The sequence below is a fragment of the Pongo pygmaeus genome, chromosome 7 (genome assembly GCF_028885625.2).
Source record: "Pongo pygmaeus isolate AG05252 chromosome 7, NHGRI_mPonPyg2-v2.0_pri, whole genome shotgun sequence".
NCBI lineage: Eukaryota > Metazoa > Chordata > Mammalia > Primates > Hominidae > Pongo > Pongo pygmaeus.
The window spans coordinates 18,605,587-18,620,208 of record NC_072380.2 but is presented as its reverse complement, the minus strand read 5'-3'; the positions used below and the strand labels follow the sequence as shown (position 1 = coordinate 18,620,208).

The following is a 14,622-nucleotide window of genomic DNA, read 5'->3' as shown; positions in this document are numbered from 1 at the left end:
TTTTTCTGGATTTGCCATATTACAAGTTCAAAATATATTTTCTACCGTGTATGGAAAAATGTGTTCCTCCTCTTTCTGTTCATGCACTCAGTGGCGCTTATTCCTTGTCCACTGTGTGTTCTTGGCCCTGGGGATATATTAGTAAACAAACTCAAAGTCCTCACCCTCATGTGATGGTATCTAGTATTGGGGGGAAAAGGAGGAAATCAAAAGGTTTTTTTTTTTTTTTCAAGTAAAATATAAGGCTGTCAGATGGGGAGAAATGCTAAGGAAAAAATAAAGCAGTAAGAGTAGGTGTTCCAGTTTTAGATTTTGATGGCCAGGGAAGGCCTCAGTGTCAAGGTGACGTTAGAGTGCACACCTGAAAGAGGTGAGGGAGGGGAGGGAGGAAGTCCTGTGGGCTTCTGGAAGAAGAGCTTTTTGGACAGAGAGAATAGCAAGTTCCACAGGCCCTCGAATAAGAGTGTGTGCCGTGGAGGCAGATCCAAGCCCAGGGACAGAACTGAGAGACTGGGCCATGGGAAAGGGGTGGCGCATGGGTTTTCTAGGGCATTTTAAGGATTCCTGGTTGAGAAGGATTTTAAGGATGAGAAGCCATTAGAGTACTTTGGGCAGAGCTGACACATTCTGTCTTGCGTTTTAACAGGGCAGTGTCTTTTGAGAGGAGCACACGTGGAGGGCAAGGAGGGAACAGGGAGAGCAGTCAGGCGACTGGCAGGAACCCGGGCACAAGGTGATGAGCTCGGTCCAGACTGGAAATGGGAGAGGTGGTGAGAAATGGTGCAGTTCTGATAGATGGACAAAACTTGCTGACTGAAAGGATGTGAGACATTAGAGAAAAAGAAGAGTGAAGGAGCAAAGCTTTTATTGTCAAATTTCCTTCTTCACCACTTAAGAATTATCCCTAAGCTTTCTCCCTAAGTACTAGAGTGCTAATCATTTCCTAGAACCTGAAAGTGGTTACAGATACAGGCGTACCTGAGTTACTGCAGGTTCAGTTCCAGAGTACTGCAATAAAGCGAATATCACAATAAAGCAAGTCACCCAAATTTTTTTGTTTCCCAGTGCATATAAAAGTTATGTTTACAGCATACAGTCATCCGTTAAGTGTACAGTTGCATTATGTCTTAAAAAACAATGTATGTACCTTCATTTTAAAATACCTTATTGCCTCCCACCTTCTATCAGAATAGCAAAAGAAGCTGCTTTCATAAACTGTCCTAGCAGACTTGTACTTACATGTCAGGGGCCAAATCTAGGCCACAGGGCAGCAGTGGAAACTAACAGAGACAAGGGTCATCACGCCTGCTTTAAACCATAATTCCTCTCATGGGGCTGGGCATGTTGGCATTCTTAATAAAGAGCACAGTTCCATTAGCACGAAAGAAGAGGCTGTTCAGGAAGCAGGAAACACCGTCTGCCACAATGTGATTGATGAGCTTCTTGGGTCCAAGTTGACCTCTTGAACACTGATCATGGTTTTCAGTCTCTGAGCTGGTGCGTCAAACCTTTAAAAGGTAATTTACTGGCCGAGTGTGGTGCCTCACGCCTGTAATCCCAGCAGTTTGGAAGGCCGAGGCAGGCGGATCATGAGGTCAGGAGATCGAGACCATCCTGGCCAACATGGTGAAATCCTGTCTCTACTAACACAAAAAAAATTAGTCGTGCTTGGTGGTGTGCGCCTGTAGTCCCAGCTACTCCAGAGGCTGAGGCAGGGGAATCCCTTGAACCCAGTAGGCAGAGGTTGCAGTGAGCCGAGATCATGCCACTGCACTCCAGCCTGGAGACAGAGCAAGACTCCATCTCAAAAAGAAAAAGTAATTTACTAATATACTTCTTGCTGCTCCTTTACTTTTTCTTACACACCAGCTTTCATTTAAAACTTAAATTTCACAATCGGTCTTAGGAAAAAAGATGCAAATCACATCTTCTCTGAAAGGAAGAAAGGAAATAAACTCTCCCAATGATGCTGTTGCATAGTTAAGAAATATGACCTTCCTACTGCCCAGAAAGAGAATATGAGGAGAAATCAATGAAGAGAGAAATTTCAAAGTTATGTTTCTTGCTGTTGCTCTCCAGAGCATCATTCAGAGTTATTTTTCTTTACTCTGAGACAATTTTATTTTGTCCTCAAATCCTCTGGATAGTATTTACATATGTGGTTGAGTCTGTAATCCTAGAGATACTTGGCTAAAACTAATACCTGCTGGTTAGTCCTGAGATTAAAGTTATGTTTTCCTAAAATGTTTTGAAGAGGCATATTTGGTTTGGTTCTGTAAAATCTAGACTCAGAGATTGGTAAAATGCAAAGCTACATTTGTGGGTTTTGTAACCTCTGTCCCTATAAGCCTTTTTTAAGTCAGAAATGGAGCGCAGCGTTTGCAAACTCATCAACCCTCGAAGGCTTCCTTAGCAGGGCAGGCTTTGTTTTCCGGCCCCACTTACCCCGTTTTCTCTGCTTTGTCTTTTCTTCTGGTCTGATGGCTCATGCACTGCCACACCTCTGTGCTGTGCCTTTTGTTTGTTGATTGGCACACAGATGTAATTTATTTAAGACAATAGCTTTGCAGCTGGAGCTGTAAAATGAGTGGATGAGATGGCTTTCCTTCATGTATTTTTCAGGTGGATTTTCCCAGTAGTATCACTTTCTTCAAAGACTAGTGGAAAACTGTCCCTATCACCTTCTCTCCTTTTGTCCCCTTTCAAGTGACCTAAACAATTTTTCTTCATTCTCTTTTCATTGCGTAAACGCTCCAGCTTCATGAAATCGTATGCCTTACGCTGGTTTCCTGAATCTATTTTTAAACTACCTTTAGACTATTTTACTAAACTTTGTTTCTGTTGGGGGTAGTTCTTTTCTGTTTTTTAATCTTGCCACCAAGGCAGTTTAGGAGTAGATTAATTAATAAATTCATAAAATGAAAAGGAGTTTAGAATCTTTATGTCCTGTGGATATGATCTTGTTCAATCCTCTGATTTCTCAGTGCATCTACTGATGTGTGATACTGATGACATTTTTTACTAGCAAATGCCCTTATGAAACCATCATGTGACCTTCTGAGATAATGCTTAGCATGCTATTCTTTATTTTGTTACTTCTTTATTGAAACTGGAATGTGTATTTAGTAATGCTTTAAACTGCAGATAATAATACTTGATAAACAGTGGTTTAACCCATAAGATATTTATTATTCCTACTTAACGTGATTCCAGAGGTCGTAGCCTTAGGGTTGGATCCAGCTCATCATGTCAACATGGCTCTCTCCGTCTTTCCATTTTTCCTCAGGCGCAGCATGTTGTCCTATTTCCTCATACCTACTGCCCATGTCACAGAGCAGCAGCTTTAGGAGTCATGTCCATGTTAAGGACGGAAGAAGAAAAAGAGGCTAGGCCATGTGCAGTGGCTCATGCCTGTAATCCCAGCACTTTGGGAGGCCGAGGCAGGTGGATCACCTGAGGTCAGGAGTTCGAGGCCAGCCTGGCCAACATGGTGAAACCCCATCTCTACTAAAAATACAAAAATTAGCTGGGTGTGGTGGTATGCGCCTGTAATCCCAGCTACTTGGGAGGCTGAGGCAGAAGAATTGCTAGGACCCGGGAGGCGGAGGTTGCAGTGAGCTGAGATCATGCCACTGCATTCCAGCCTGGACGACAGAATGAGACTCTGTCTCAGAGAAAAAAAAACGAATGAGAGGTTAACACCAGTGACTTCTCCTTAAATTCTGTCCCTTTTATCAGAAAGCAAAATCACTTTCCCAGAAGCCCCCCAAAAGACTCTTCCTTACCTCTTACTGGCCACAATATCACATGGCCCGACTTAGCTACAAGAGGGACTGGGAAAGTAAGTATCTCTGGTTTTATCAGTCTTTGTAGTGAAAGGCACATAAGAGTGGAGGGGGTTGAGAATGGCCTTTGATTGGCCAACCAACAGTGTCTGTCAGAGTAGTCATCCTAAAATCTATATACATATAATCTGTATTTTCATATCAATGGAGGTAATATAGCTTAAGAGCCATGGGTTAAGAACTCAGATTGCCTTGGTTCAAATCCCAGTTTAATTTCTTCCTTACTTTGACTTTGAACTTCTCTTCAACTTTGTTGTCTTAACTGTAAAGCAGGGATGATAAGTTATCAGTTGTATATGAATATTGTGTGAATGACCTGTGCTAAGCTGTTGGCACTCAATAAATGTCATCATCGGCAACCAACGCTCACACCCCACTTGAATACTGGCCAACCCCAGAACATACTGAATGTCTAGCAGCTTTTTCCCATTGTTAAACCAAACAGCTTGAAAAGGTAGCACTTCTAAATTACTTACTTAAAACCGACACATACAAAACCCCAATCTGACTAGAAAAATCCCTAAGACGGATGTATAGTCAAAACAGAATTTGCCTGCCTTTGTTGGGACAATTTATAACTGACATGTTCTTTGGTTTAGAAATAAAACACTTTAAGCTTTCTATAAATTCTTCATGTGTTGAGGCAGGGTGGTGGAATACTTATTTTACCAGAATGTATCAAATTAAGAATCTGAGACCCTTCTCCAATTTGCAACATATATGATAGTTCTATATACTGATTGGGATAGAAACTGGAAAAAAAAAAAAAGTGCCAGAGCCATGGAAAAAGAAAAAAAAAATCTTAGATATCCAAGAGATGAAGGAATCAAGGAACTGTTTGAAACATAGTAGGTATTCAGTACATAGTTGGTAATGAATATTGTTGAGTGAGAAAAGCATCAGAAAATAACTTGAAATTCTGCCAACTTCTTACTGTTCATAGCAGCACCTGTTCATAATAACCAGAGAAGTGGGTAATCCTTGCAGAAAAGCAATGGAGGGAAACCCAGAGCAGCTTCTAGAAAGTAGTATGGTCTCATAGGGGACTGACTGTCCAGGAGATTCGCCATGGAATGGTCCCTCAAGGCGAGCCTTTGTAGGGTTACAGGGAGTCGGAAAAAGAGTAAACAACCATATCCAAGCCAGTTTCATGTGAGGCCTGGATTACCTGGGGAGGCTCAGGTGACTTTAGTACAGAGCCACAAGAGCCATGCAGCCGCCGAAAACCAGAGGTGACAGCTCCTCCAACTTACACCCTTCTCGTGCCTGAGTGTTCTAGATTCATGGTGTTCCATCTGGTAGCCAGCAACTCCAAGTTGACATTCCATCAGAATCCAGAACAAATGAGAACTAAAATTCTAACTTAATTTCTTATCTACCTGAGACAGTCTCTGTAGTTGCCTCTCATGTGCCCAGTAAGTGCCCAGGTAATTTGTCAGTTTGGGAAATGAAGCAAAGTCTTCAACAGCCATTCACACTCTCCAGGTGAGTAATACACAAGTGTGCTGCACACGTGCATTTTGAACAGTTTTCTGACTACCATTGTTCTCTGGTCTTGCCTTCAGAAAACCCGCTATGAAATGTATGTCAGCATTCTCAAGGAAGGAGGCAAAGAGCTCCTGAGTAACGACGAAAGCGAGGCTGCAGGACTGAAGAAGTCGCACTCGAGTCCTTCGCTGAACCCGGATACTTCTCCAATCACTGCCAAAGTCAAGCGTAACGTGTCAGAGAGGAAGGATCACCGACCTGAAACACCAAGCATTAAGCAAAAAGTTACTTAGAGTCCATCTGCGGCCAGGAAGTGCTGGTCATGGAGCAAAATAGGGTTTTTCAAGATCTTTCTGGTAATCCGTGAATATATTTAAAAAAAAAAAAAGTCTGTGACAAAATGGTGCATTAGTAATTTTTTCTATTGTATATTTTTGTTAGTTTCTGTACAGATTGTCTTTGCTCTTGATTTCTTTTGCTTTGATGATTTTTGCAACTTGATAGCTAATGCACCTTTTCTGTGAGGAGGAGGGGATCGTGATTTCAGAATGAATTATGTATCCTTTCTCTTTCGGTTTTCTCTTGTTTGCAGTCTGCTCAGTTGTTTTATGTATTCTCATATCAACTGTTACACTTTTTTTTTTAAGGTTAAAGAATTTAATCCATTGTGAAACACTTAACTGGACAAACTGTAGTTTTAGTAAATTCTAGCTGGAGTTAATATACGCCTTTATATGTGAAATCTTGCCCAGTCACAGAGGTAGAACTGAGCACTCACAGATGCTCCAGTAAGAATCACAGTGCTGGGAATCTAGTTGCTCCAATATGAGGCAGCTTCATGTGCAGCTTAGCACTTGTTGTTGAGATCGGACCCTGCTGGAAGCAGGGAAAAGGAGCGTGAAGATCGTAGGACTGAGAACTTAGGGAAGCACATTAGCTTGCTTGAAGTGCTGATTCCATTTCAGCCAAGCAAGGGAAAGAGGAAGTGGAGTCATTTTGCCTTTGAAGGTTGAGGAAAGATTGATATCCAGTTAATTTTGTTTGCTAAAGGATGGGGGCAATAATCGGCCCTTGAGGAGCTGCAGCAGTAGGCATGTGCTCAGTCTGCAGGAATTGTTACCTCACTCCCACAGGGTCTAGAGTAGAAATCCATCATCTCTATCGTTGATATCTTTCCATCCAGGAATAGATTTCTCTTACTCTACATATGTGTGTGTGTGTGTGCGTGTGTGGGCATGGGGTTGTGTCCTGGTTGTGATATTGAGTTCTTCCTTCCTAACAAAATAATACTAAAGTGAAACAGCTTTTCTTGTGTCCTTAAGACAAAATAATGGAGGAAAATGTAGCTGCAGTTGTCCACAATGGATATTGGTTCTTTAAAATATATCTGAAAGTAATAGAATGAATTATGGTTGGAAAACTGAGGAATCTTCTGGTTGCAGGTGCAAAGTGACTTTGTTTATTCTTATCTCAGTCTCCTTGATAGCCACTTCACTCTGCTACTACTCAACTTTCTCCTAAAAATACTTTATCTATTTTCGGTCCTTTCTTTCTGTCTACTCAAAATGGTTCTATTAACTTTGCAGTCATGAGCTTGTTCCAGTTACAGTCCCTTTGAAATTCAGGGTGATAAACAGAATATTCCTCTGTAGAGGAAGAGAAAGGAGTGAAAGTTTAGCCCACTGAGATCTAGAACTTTGTGATTTCCTAACCTTGAAACTCTGTAATCCCTAAAGTTAAAATCTCCACAAGTGGCACAACTTCAGAACTAATAGAATCACTTTGATTATTCTTTTTTCTCCCTTAGAAATTTTCTCTAGTTCTACAGTTTATTTGTTGAAGGTACTATGACCAAAGAATCAGCTGCTCTACATGAATAGCATGGTTCCAGTGAATTAGAGAAAACCTGCTGTAAAGCCATGGTAGTGTCTAAGTGGTATGTTATTATGATGTACTAGCATTTATTTACAGAATTATTTATTAACGTTTACTTCCTTCCCCTCTGTAAATGTCCATATTTGCTGTTGCCCAGAGAAGGCTTACCCCTCTCTAGGGTTGCAGTTCCTTTCTTTGTAATAAGTATTTTGCCACACCTTTAAAAAAAAAAACTTACTTTTAACTCTCTGCCTTGTTTGGGTAAAGGCAGTAACTAAGTTTATGTTTCAGAACTGCAAAACAAACAGGATAGTTACCAATATGGCCCATGTATCAGATTGATTTTTGTAGCCTCTCACTGAATCCAACATATCCACAAGCAAGTTATCTGTCTTTCTACCTGATAATCTAAATTATCAGGATATTTGTTTTCTGCCTAAATGTTTATACTAAGCAGAGGGGAGAGAGGTACCTAGACCGTGTCATCTACGAGCTTCAGTAACTAAAGAAAAAGGAACTTCCCTGAGTGGCTTGAATGTGTTTGCCCACAGTCTATGTCTATGTATATAGAATGTCTGTATGTATTTTACTTATTTAATATACATTGAATGGTACCTTGCTACAGTATTTCTGACATTTAGAGTAGTCTTGAAATACTCGGCTAGCATCAGCACCACTATAGCACTGTCCGTGTCATATGACTCACTAATATTAACTCCAGGGACTTCTGGATAGGCTAATAGATCATTGGATACGAAGGGCTCTTTTGAAGCTTCATTATACCATGTTTGCATAGTTTATCTTTAAAAACAATTTTAAAGGTTCTTTTGTGAGCCAGGATCTCAGATTGCCATAGCATGATGCTGTCCATCTTTAGCGCATGGGCTGAGAACACCTCTTCCCTGAGGCTTCTGAAGGTTGCTGTCTGTCATGAGCGCATGAAGGAGGCCAAGAGTTTATGCTATGGGAGGAAACAGTCACTGATTTGCCTAGATTCTGAGAGTCTGGCCCATAGCCAACCACATTTTCTTTTGGGATAATTTATTTCCTGTGGTATCTAGCCAGAAGAAATTGAGGATGTTTCCTTTCACAGCTGCTCCAAGCCTGTTGCCCAATTCACGGTACAAGGGAGCACCCCTTCCCTTTCCTCTGAAGGTATGCCACCCACCTCCGTCCCCCACCTCAGCGCCCAGGAGCCTTGGGACTTCCTTCCATATGATAAATCTTCTTCACATCAATACACTTCATATTAATTTCTAGTATAGAAAATCTTGACAGCTATCAGAATACCTTGGTCATAGTCTTGTTGCGAAATTGACCATACAGGTGGCCCATGTATAAAATCTGAATTTTAGGGGTTCGTTCCCACCTCGCATGCTGGCTTTTACAGGGAGGTGTCTGGGATTCCTCATTAGCAATCAGAACTTAATTACTAGGATGCAGAGTCCTTACTTTATCGCCAGCCCATAGGCATTTCTGAAGTGCACTTTTCTGAAACATCATTTTGCTAACTCTCAGCAGTGTCTAATTAAACTGAGCAATACTTTTGTGAATTTTAATTAATCTCAGCAAAACCATGATGGGAGAGAGTCCTCTGATGGAAATGTAGTCCCTGGATTATGTGTAACCTTTTTATTGCTCTTAGATGCAGAGGATAGAAAGCATTTTTTGGTGCAGTGGTCTTGTGCCAAGGATCCCCTATGCGTCTCCAACTGTTATCCTAATCTAGAAAATGAGGGCTGGTCCCTAGGCAGAAGTGACATGAGGAATTAACTCTGGAAGAGGAAAAATCTGGCTGGCTTTCCAAGGCTAAGATAGGTTTGTATTTCACCCTGTGGCCAAGCTACAGAACTTCTGAGATTGTGCAAGAATTTTTGCAACCAGCAGGGAAAGAGGCCCTCTTACTGCCTAAACACAAACTTACACTAAGCTTTTCTACTGTCCTTTGCCTATTGCTCCCTCTATCATGTAAAGATCTGGGAAGGATGAGAGGCAGGGCCTGGTTGTCATGAGTTGCACTCTTCTCTTTTTAACTAATCATTGACAATTGAAAGAAAATTGACGTTAAAGAAGCTTCTCCATTGTCTTACTATCAAAACCTTCTTGGGTTTCATTAATTGTCCTTGAATTTGAGTTCCTTTGGCATTTTTCCTTGTAGTCATCAGTTAAGCATGTTGCATCCTGAATTCACAGGAAGTTTAGCTTTGCAGGTTTGAATCTCTGTAATTTAACTCCCGTGGACTTGGTTGCGTTTTCAGCGGGTTGGGAGCCACCTCTCTTCATTTCAGCAGTGAGTCATCCCTTGACTTTTCAAATGACAGAATTTTTTCCAGTTGTAAAATTAGCACTGTAAAACAAAGAACAAAAGTGGCATCCTAAGAGTTGTTAAACCTGAAGTCTAGTTTATGAGGAATTGTCCAAGTTGGAGTTTAAATAGTATCTGCTTTTGTCTCAAAGCATCTAAGTTACTCTGACAGAAAATGGTAAGTCAGCTTTGCAGGCAGATGCACCTCTGGGCCTCCTGCCTTGCTCCACAGCTTTCTGGCCATCTTTTCTCCCAGGCCATGCCACTGCTCTGCCACAGGTCAGCAAATTTCTTTCCACCAGTCTTATAGCATCTTACCTGATCAAATCATCACAGAATAACCCCGTGATAGATTATTGATAGCAATAGAGAGGTGCTTTGTCACTGATTTTTCTCACAGATTCCTTTTCCATCTCTCATCCATAAAGGAAGGACTGAAATCCAAAGGCATTCTCCTTTTGTACCTACAGTATCCAGAACCCATGTGGGCAGCCTTCTGCTTATGACAATAATTGGCCCATTGCATGCAGACAGAATGTCTTCATAGAGAGAATGTCATTAAATACTTGAATCTGCATGACAGTTTGACTTGAATGCAACAGCAGGAAAATTTTGCAAGTTACATAATTGTATATACAGTAGGTTTTCTTAAGTCTCTTCAGTTCATCCTTTGTAATTTATGTGTGTATCTGTAGTATTGCGGGCTTTTGGAGAATATTCTTACAGGTAGTATGTCAGTCGTCAAAGAAAATGCTGTCACCTGCCATTGTTGTATTTGTGGGTATTTATAGTTGTATGTATGTAAATGCATCAGTGTGTAGATTGCGTATCAGTGTATGGTACATGTACATCAAAATTATTTTTGTCCTTAATCAGTGTGATATGAAAAGCAAGTACAACCTCATAGGACTGATTATATAATGAAGTTGTTGAGAGTATATATAGTGGTATTGTTTTATTCAACTTAAATTCAAATAATATTTTGATTAAAAATTTTAATAAGACTTTATGCTAGAAAATTCTGTCCTTGAGCTTTGAATCACCAGGGCAAAAATGACTTTGAACTAACCTTGTGAATCTTTTGCAGTGTACTGTGTGCAATACCAAGGGCATAGCTCCCTGTAATTTGGGAAATACAGAAAGAAAAGAAAAAAAAAAAAAGGCAGCCTGTGCAGTCTTAGTAACTTTAGTATTAAGAGCACTTAAAGTCAAACTGACAATTTTGGGCTTATTACAAAATGTGATGCTTTAAAGCACACGTTCTTTATTGTTGTTGTAATTAGTCCATAAAAAATATAGCTTTTGGAAGAATTAAGTACCCACCGTATCATTTATGTATTTGTGTATGTTTTACGGGAGATCAAACCACTCTCGTGGTGCCGCATCCGTACTCGCTTGACTTGGAAGAAATACCACAAGCACTAAAGTATATCAGGGCATCCCAGGATTGGGTACTGTATCCTAGGTTTGCAGTTGCACAAATTAGCATCTAGTGTCACAGGTAAAAGAATTTCAGGACCAGGTTTAAACTTTATTTTAAATATTTTTATACTTAGGTCTCTTTTTCCTGCCTCTCCCCAAAGAAGAGCCACTGGCCTTAGTTGTTTGAGCTTACTGCTTATATTATAGAGTGTAAATAGATAACTAGAGACTAAAATTTTATTAACCAGCATGTTTGGTATATTTAAAGCAGTGACTGAGTGTGTTTGAGTGAGTGGCTGAGTGCAGTGTCTTTTGTTTAAACACACTGCCTCATGTCTTTGTAGCTGATTCAGAGAGTTTGAATTGTGGGGTGGGAGACTAACTTCAGCTCCAGGCTGCAGTAATGTGTTGGTAGTTACACCTGAGGCGTTTTTTTTTGTTTGTTTTTGTTTTTGTTTTTAATTAACTCTATAGTCTCAAACTATTTTTGCAAATATATCATTTTTCCTAATTGGTTCTTGACGTGCAGTGGACTGGCTCTGTGAATGATTGGCAGGGTCTTAGTTTTGCGAGAGTATTTCCTTCTAAGAATTATTGTGATCTGCAGAAACAGCCATTTGATTCAAAAATCATGTAGAAAAGGAGTAGGAGAAACAAAATGTTTCGTTTTTGGGCCTTAACCATTTGAAATGTTTGGACTTTAACATAAAGCCATGGAGTTTATAAAGCCAAGTAACCATTTGACATGGATAATAATATCCACTCTAGAGAGAGTATATATGCACATTGATTTTTAATGCTGTTAAGATACTTTTGTAAAACTGTAGGAACAAGAGTAATTAGACCAAATTGAAGCTTAGGGGACAGTAAACTGGTTGCTTTCCATTTAGGGTAGCCATGCTTGTGGTTAATCCTCTACTCGTGAGATTTAGAACCAGTTGACTGTCCCCTTAGGTGTATAAGGAGAAAAGTTGACATGTCTGGGACCTCTGACATGTGTACACATGCTTGCACACATGCACACACAGTGAATGTTTTAAGTTATACAAACATAAGACCTTAAGATGCAAAGAGCCAGAATATTCTAAAGAGGTGATGAACAGAGGGGGTGGAAACTGCATCACAGATGTTTTCCAAGGGCCAGGGTGGAATTTGAGCTCTAGTGTCTGACTTTGAGATGCATTATATTTTTAAGACATAAATGAGGGGCTCCATATCACATTCTTTCTTGTGGACCACCAAATTGAAGACTTTCTTGTATTTCACAAGCAGCAGCTCTCCAGCATCTCTCCGTAGCCTGGGTAAAGTCCCAGAAGCTGGTGTGCATCATTTTCCAAGGTGGCAGAGCTGCTTGCTCTGCAGATCATTCCTTTGAGAGAGGAGTACAAGTGAAGAAACAAGGAGGCACTTCCTGTAGGAGCACTGATGTGCCTTGTCCACACTCCCCTCTAAGCTTTACTGGTAAGAGAGCTCCGACTGAACATGCTGAGCGGTTGAGCACTTTTCCATCAGCAACAACAGCGAGGATGGAAATGGAAAGGAACCGAACTAAAATGCATTTCCCTTTGCAGGGCAGCGAGCTAATCTCTTAGGAATAGTGTTATAGAAATAAGCACCCTAACTTCAATTCCTGCAAATGTTGGTTAATGGAGAGAATTTTGGAGTTTCACTTAATATTTTCCCATCAGTCGACATAAATAAGTCTTCGGACGCTCCTGGAAGAGTCCCAGCCCAAGGCTCGATTAAGGACCACACTGCAGGTCTGAGGCTGACTGCTCTGAGTCCTGAATACCAGAGCCCTGCAGAGGGTGGTGATAACGCATCATCTCTGCAAAGAGGAGCCTCTCCCCCGGCCGCCACTTCACTCAGGCTTCTACTGAGCAGCAAGGACAGCCTGGGTTTCAAATGCCACTTCCCCTGCTTTAGGGATCCAGGTGTCCTGATAGCGTGACCCTGCTGAGGCAAGGTATCAACTCCAAGAGTGACTGAGTCACTGAGCGTGGCACATGAACAGACGTCATGACAAAGATTCTCTGAGTGAAATTAACACCACGTATTTTACCTTTGCAAAAAACAAACTGGCACACTGAGCTCTAACCACAGATGGACGATATCTTTGCCTCCACACCCAGATTCCTGGAAATGGCTAACATTTCCTTTCTGGGGGAAGGGTCAAGGAACACTCAAGTGCTAGCTTAGCAGCTTTGTTCAGTCCAGATCAGAGCTGTTAGGTAAAGGCCTAACCACCTCCCTGCAGTCTCTTCTATCTCAAGTTTTAGGAACCCATTTCTAGAGCAGAAATGTACACTAGCGGAGAATTTATATTGTCGGCCTTGATTACCATAGGACAGGCAGAAAAGCGATAATTTGTATCTGTTAATATAAAGAAGCTTTTAACTTTTCCAGCCTATTATAATAACTGAGTTATATTCACTGTGGCTCAAACTGATTGGCATTGTGGAACATTTCTTTACCTTCAAAGTTTTCTCCACCAATCATTTCAGTTCTATTGCAGTCCTGGTGCCATATGTCCCCTGCAAATTGTGAAAGTAATTAGTGACAAAATAGCAACCTGCTCCTTTTCAATGGCGAAACTGTCGGCATTAGCAGATTTGGGTAAGCTAGCGGTACTATAACACGTACTGGAAACCTGTTCCTCATCACCACCTACCAGATTCTGGAAATGCCATCTTCTAGAAAACGATGGCATTTATGGTGGTCTTCTTTTGAATGGAACAGTAATTTGTGTGGATATTGTTAAAGTGTTTAAAGAATATTTTGACAATTAAGTTTACATTTTACAATTGCTTTATTTTTTATTAAAATAGTTGTATATAAATATTACCCTATTTCACTGTTGTTCAAGTAAAGCTAAACCTCGTAGACAAGTGAGTCACCTGATATGTATAGAAGCTGTGATATATAGAGTACATTTATTGTGTAAATGTTTATGAATATAATTGTTCCTGTGTTTTTATAAGTTGGGGATATTTTGTTGTTTTACAGCAACAAAATTTATTGCATTTAAATGGTTTTTATGTAATAGAAATCATGCAAAATAGTGAAGGATTTAAAATATGTATATGATATATGTAAATGTACAAACTTTAGAAAGAAATAAATCCAACAAATTTCAATCATTTGAGGGAATGTTTTTATTTGCTTATTTAAGCAACTATAATAATACCTTTAAAAATCAAATAACACCACACTCTGCCTGCCTCCATAAAAAGACACCCACAAGCCCCACGTTGAAAGATGTCACCAGAGTGGTTGAACAAAGTGGTGAGAAAATCAGACTAACACCAACTCACCTCCGCACATTTCTGTGAAGATTTGTGTTTGAATACTTCAGAGATCTGTTGTCTTCATTAAGGGGCTTAGAGCAGGGGAGGAGAAAATAAACATTTTGAAGCAATTTCAAGAGCCATTTGCATTCCCATTTATTTCTCATCAAAGCAAAGAGACCATGCAGCTAGTTATTGTCCTAAAATGCAAATGCTGGTCTCCAAATCACTGCCTTACTCTGCCTGGTATGTACCTTTGTGCTCTTTTCATCAAACCTAATGTTAAAAGTAAGATCCGTTGACTTGGAAAATCAAAAATAAAATGCCATCCTGTTCACTGCTAAATATTAGAAAGGATGTCTTATGTTGGGGGATTTGGACTTTTTGAAACAAGGCCACT

General features: G+C 40.4%; 1 protein-coding gene across 6 annotated transcripts in view; it reads left to right on the top strand.

Moving 5' to 3' along the window:
* The window catches only part of PSD3 (pleckstrin and Sec7 domain containing 3), a 491,817-nt gene extending 477,742 nt beyond the window's left edge, over window positions 1-14,075 (top strand). For all 6 annotated transcript variants that reach the window (XM_054499657.2, XM_063668553.1, XM_063668552.1 and 3 more), the window contains one exon: window positions 5,411-14,075. In XM_054499657.2, coding sequence (XP_054355632.1) covers window positions 5,411-5,626 — 216 coding nt within the window. In that variant the 3' untranslated portion in view covers window positions 5,627-14,075. The remainder of the gene's footprint in view (window positions 1-5,410) is intronic.
* Window positions 14,076-14,622: the final 547 nt, after the last annotated feature.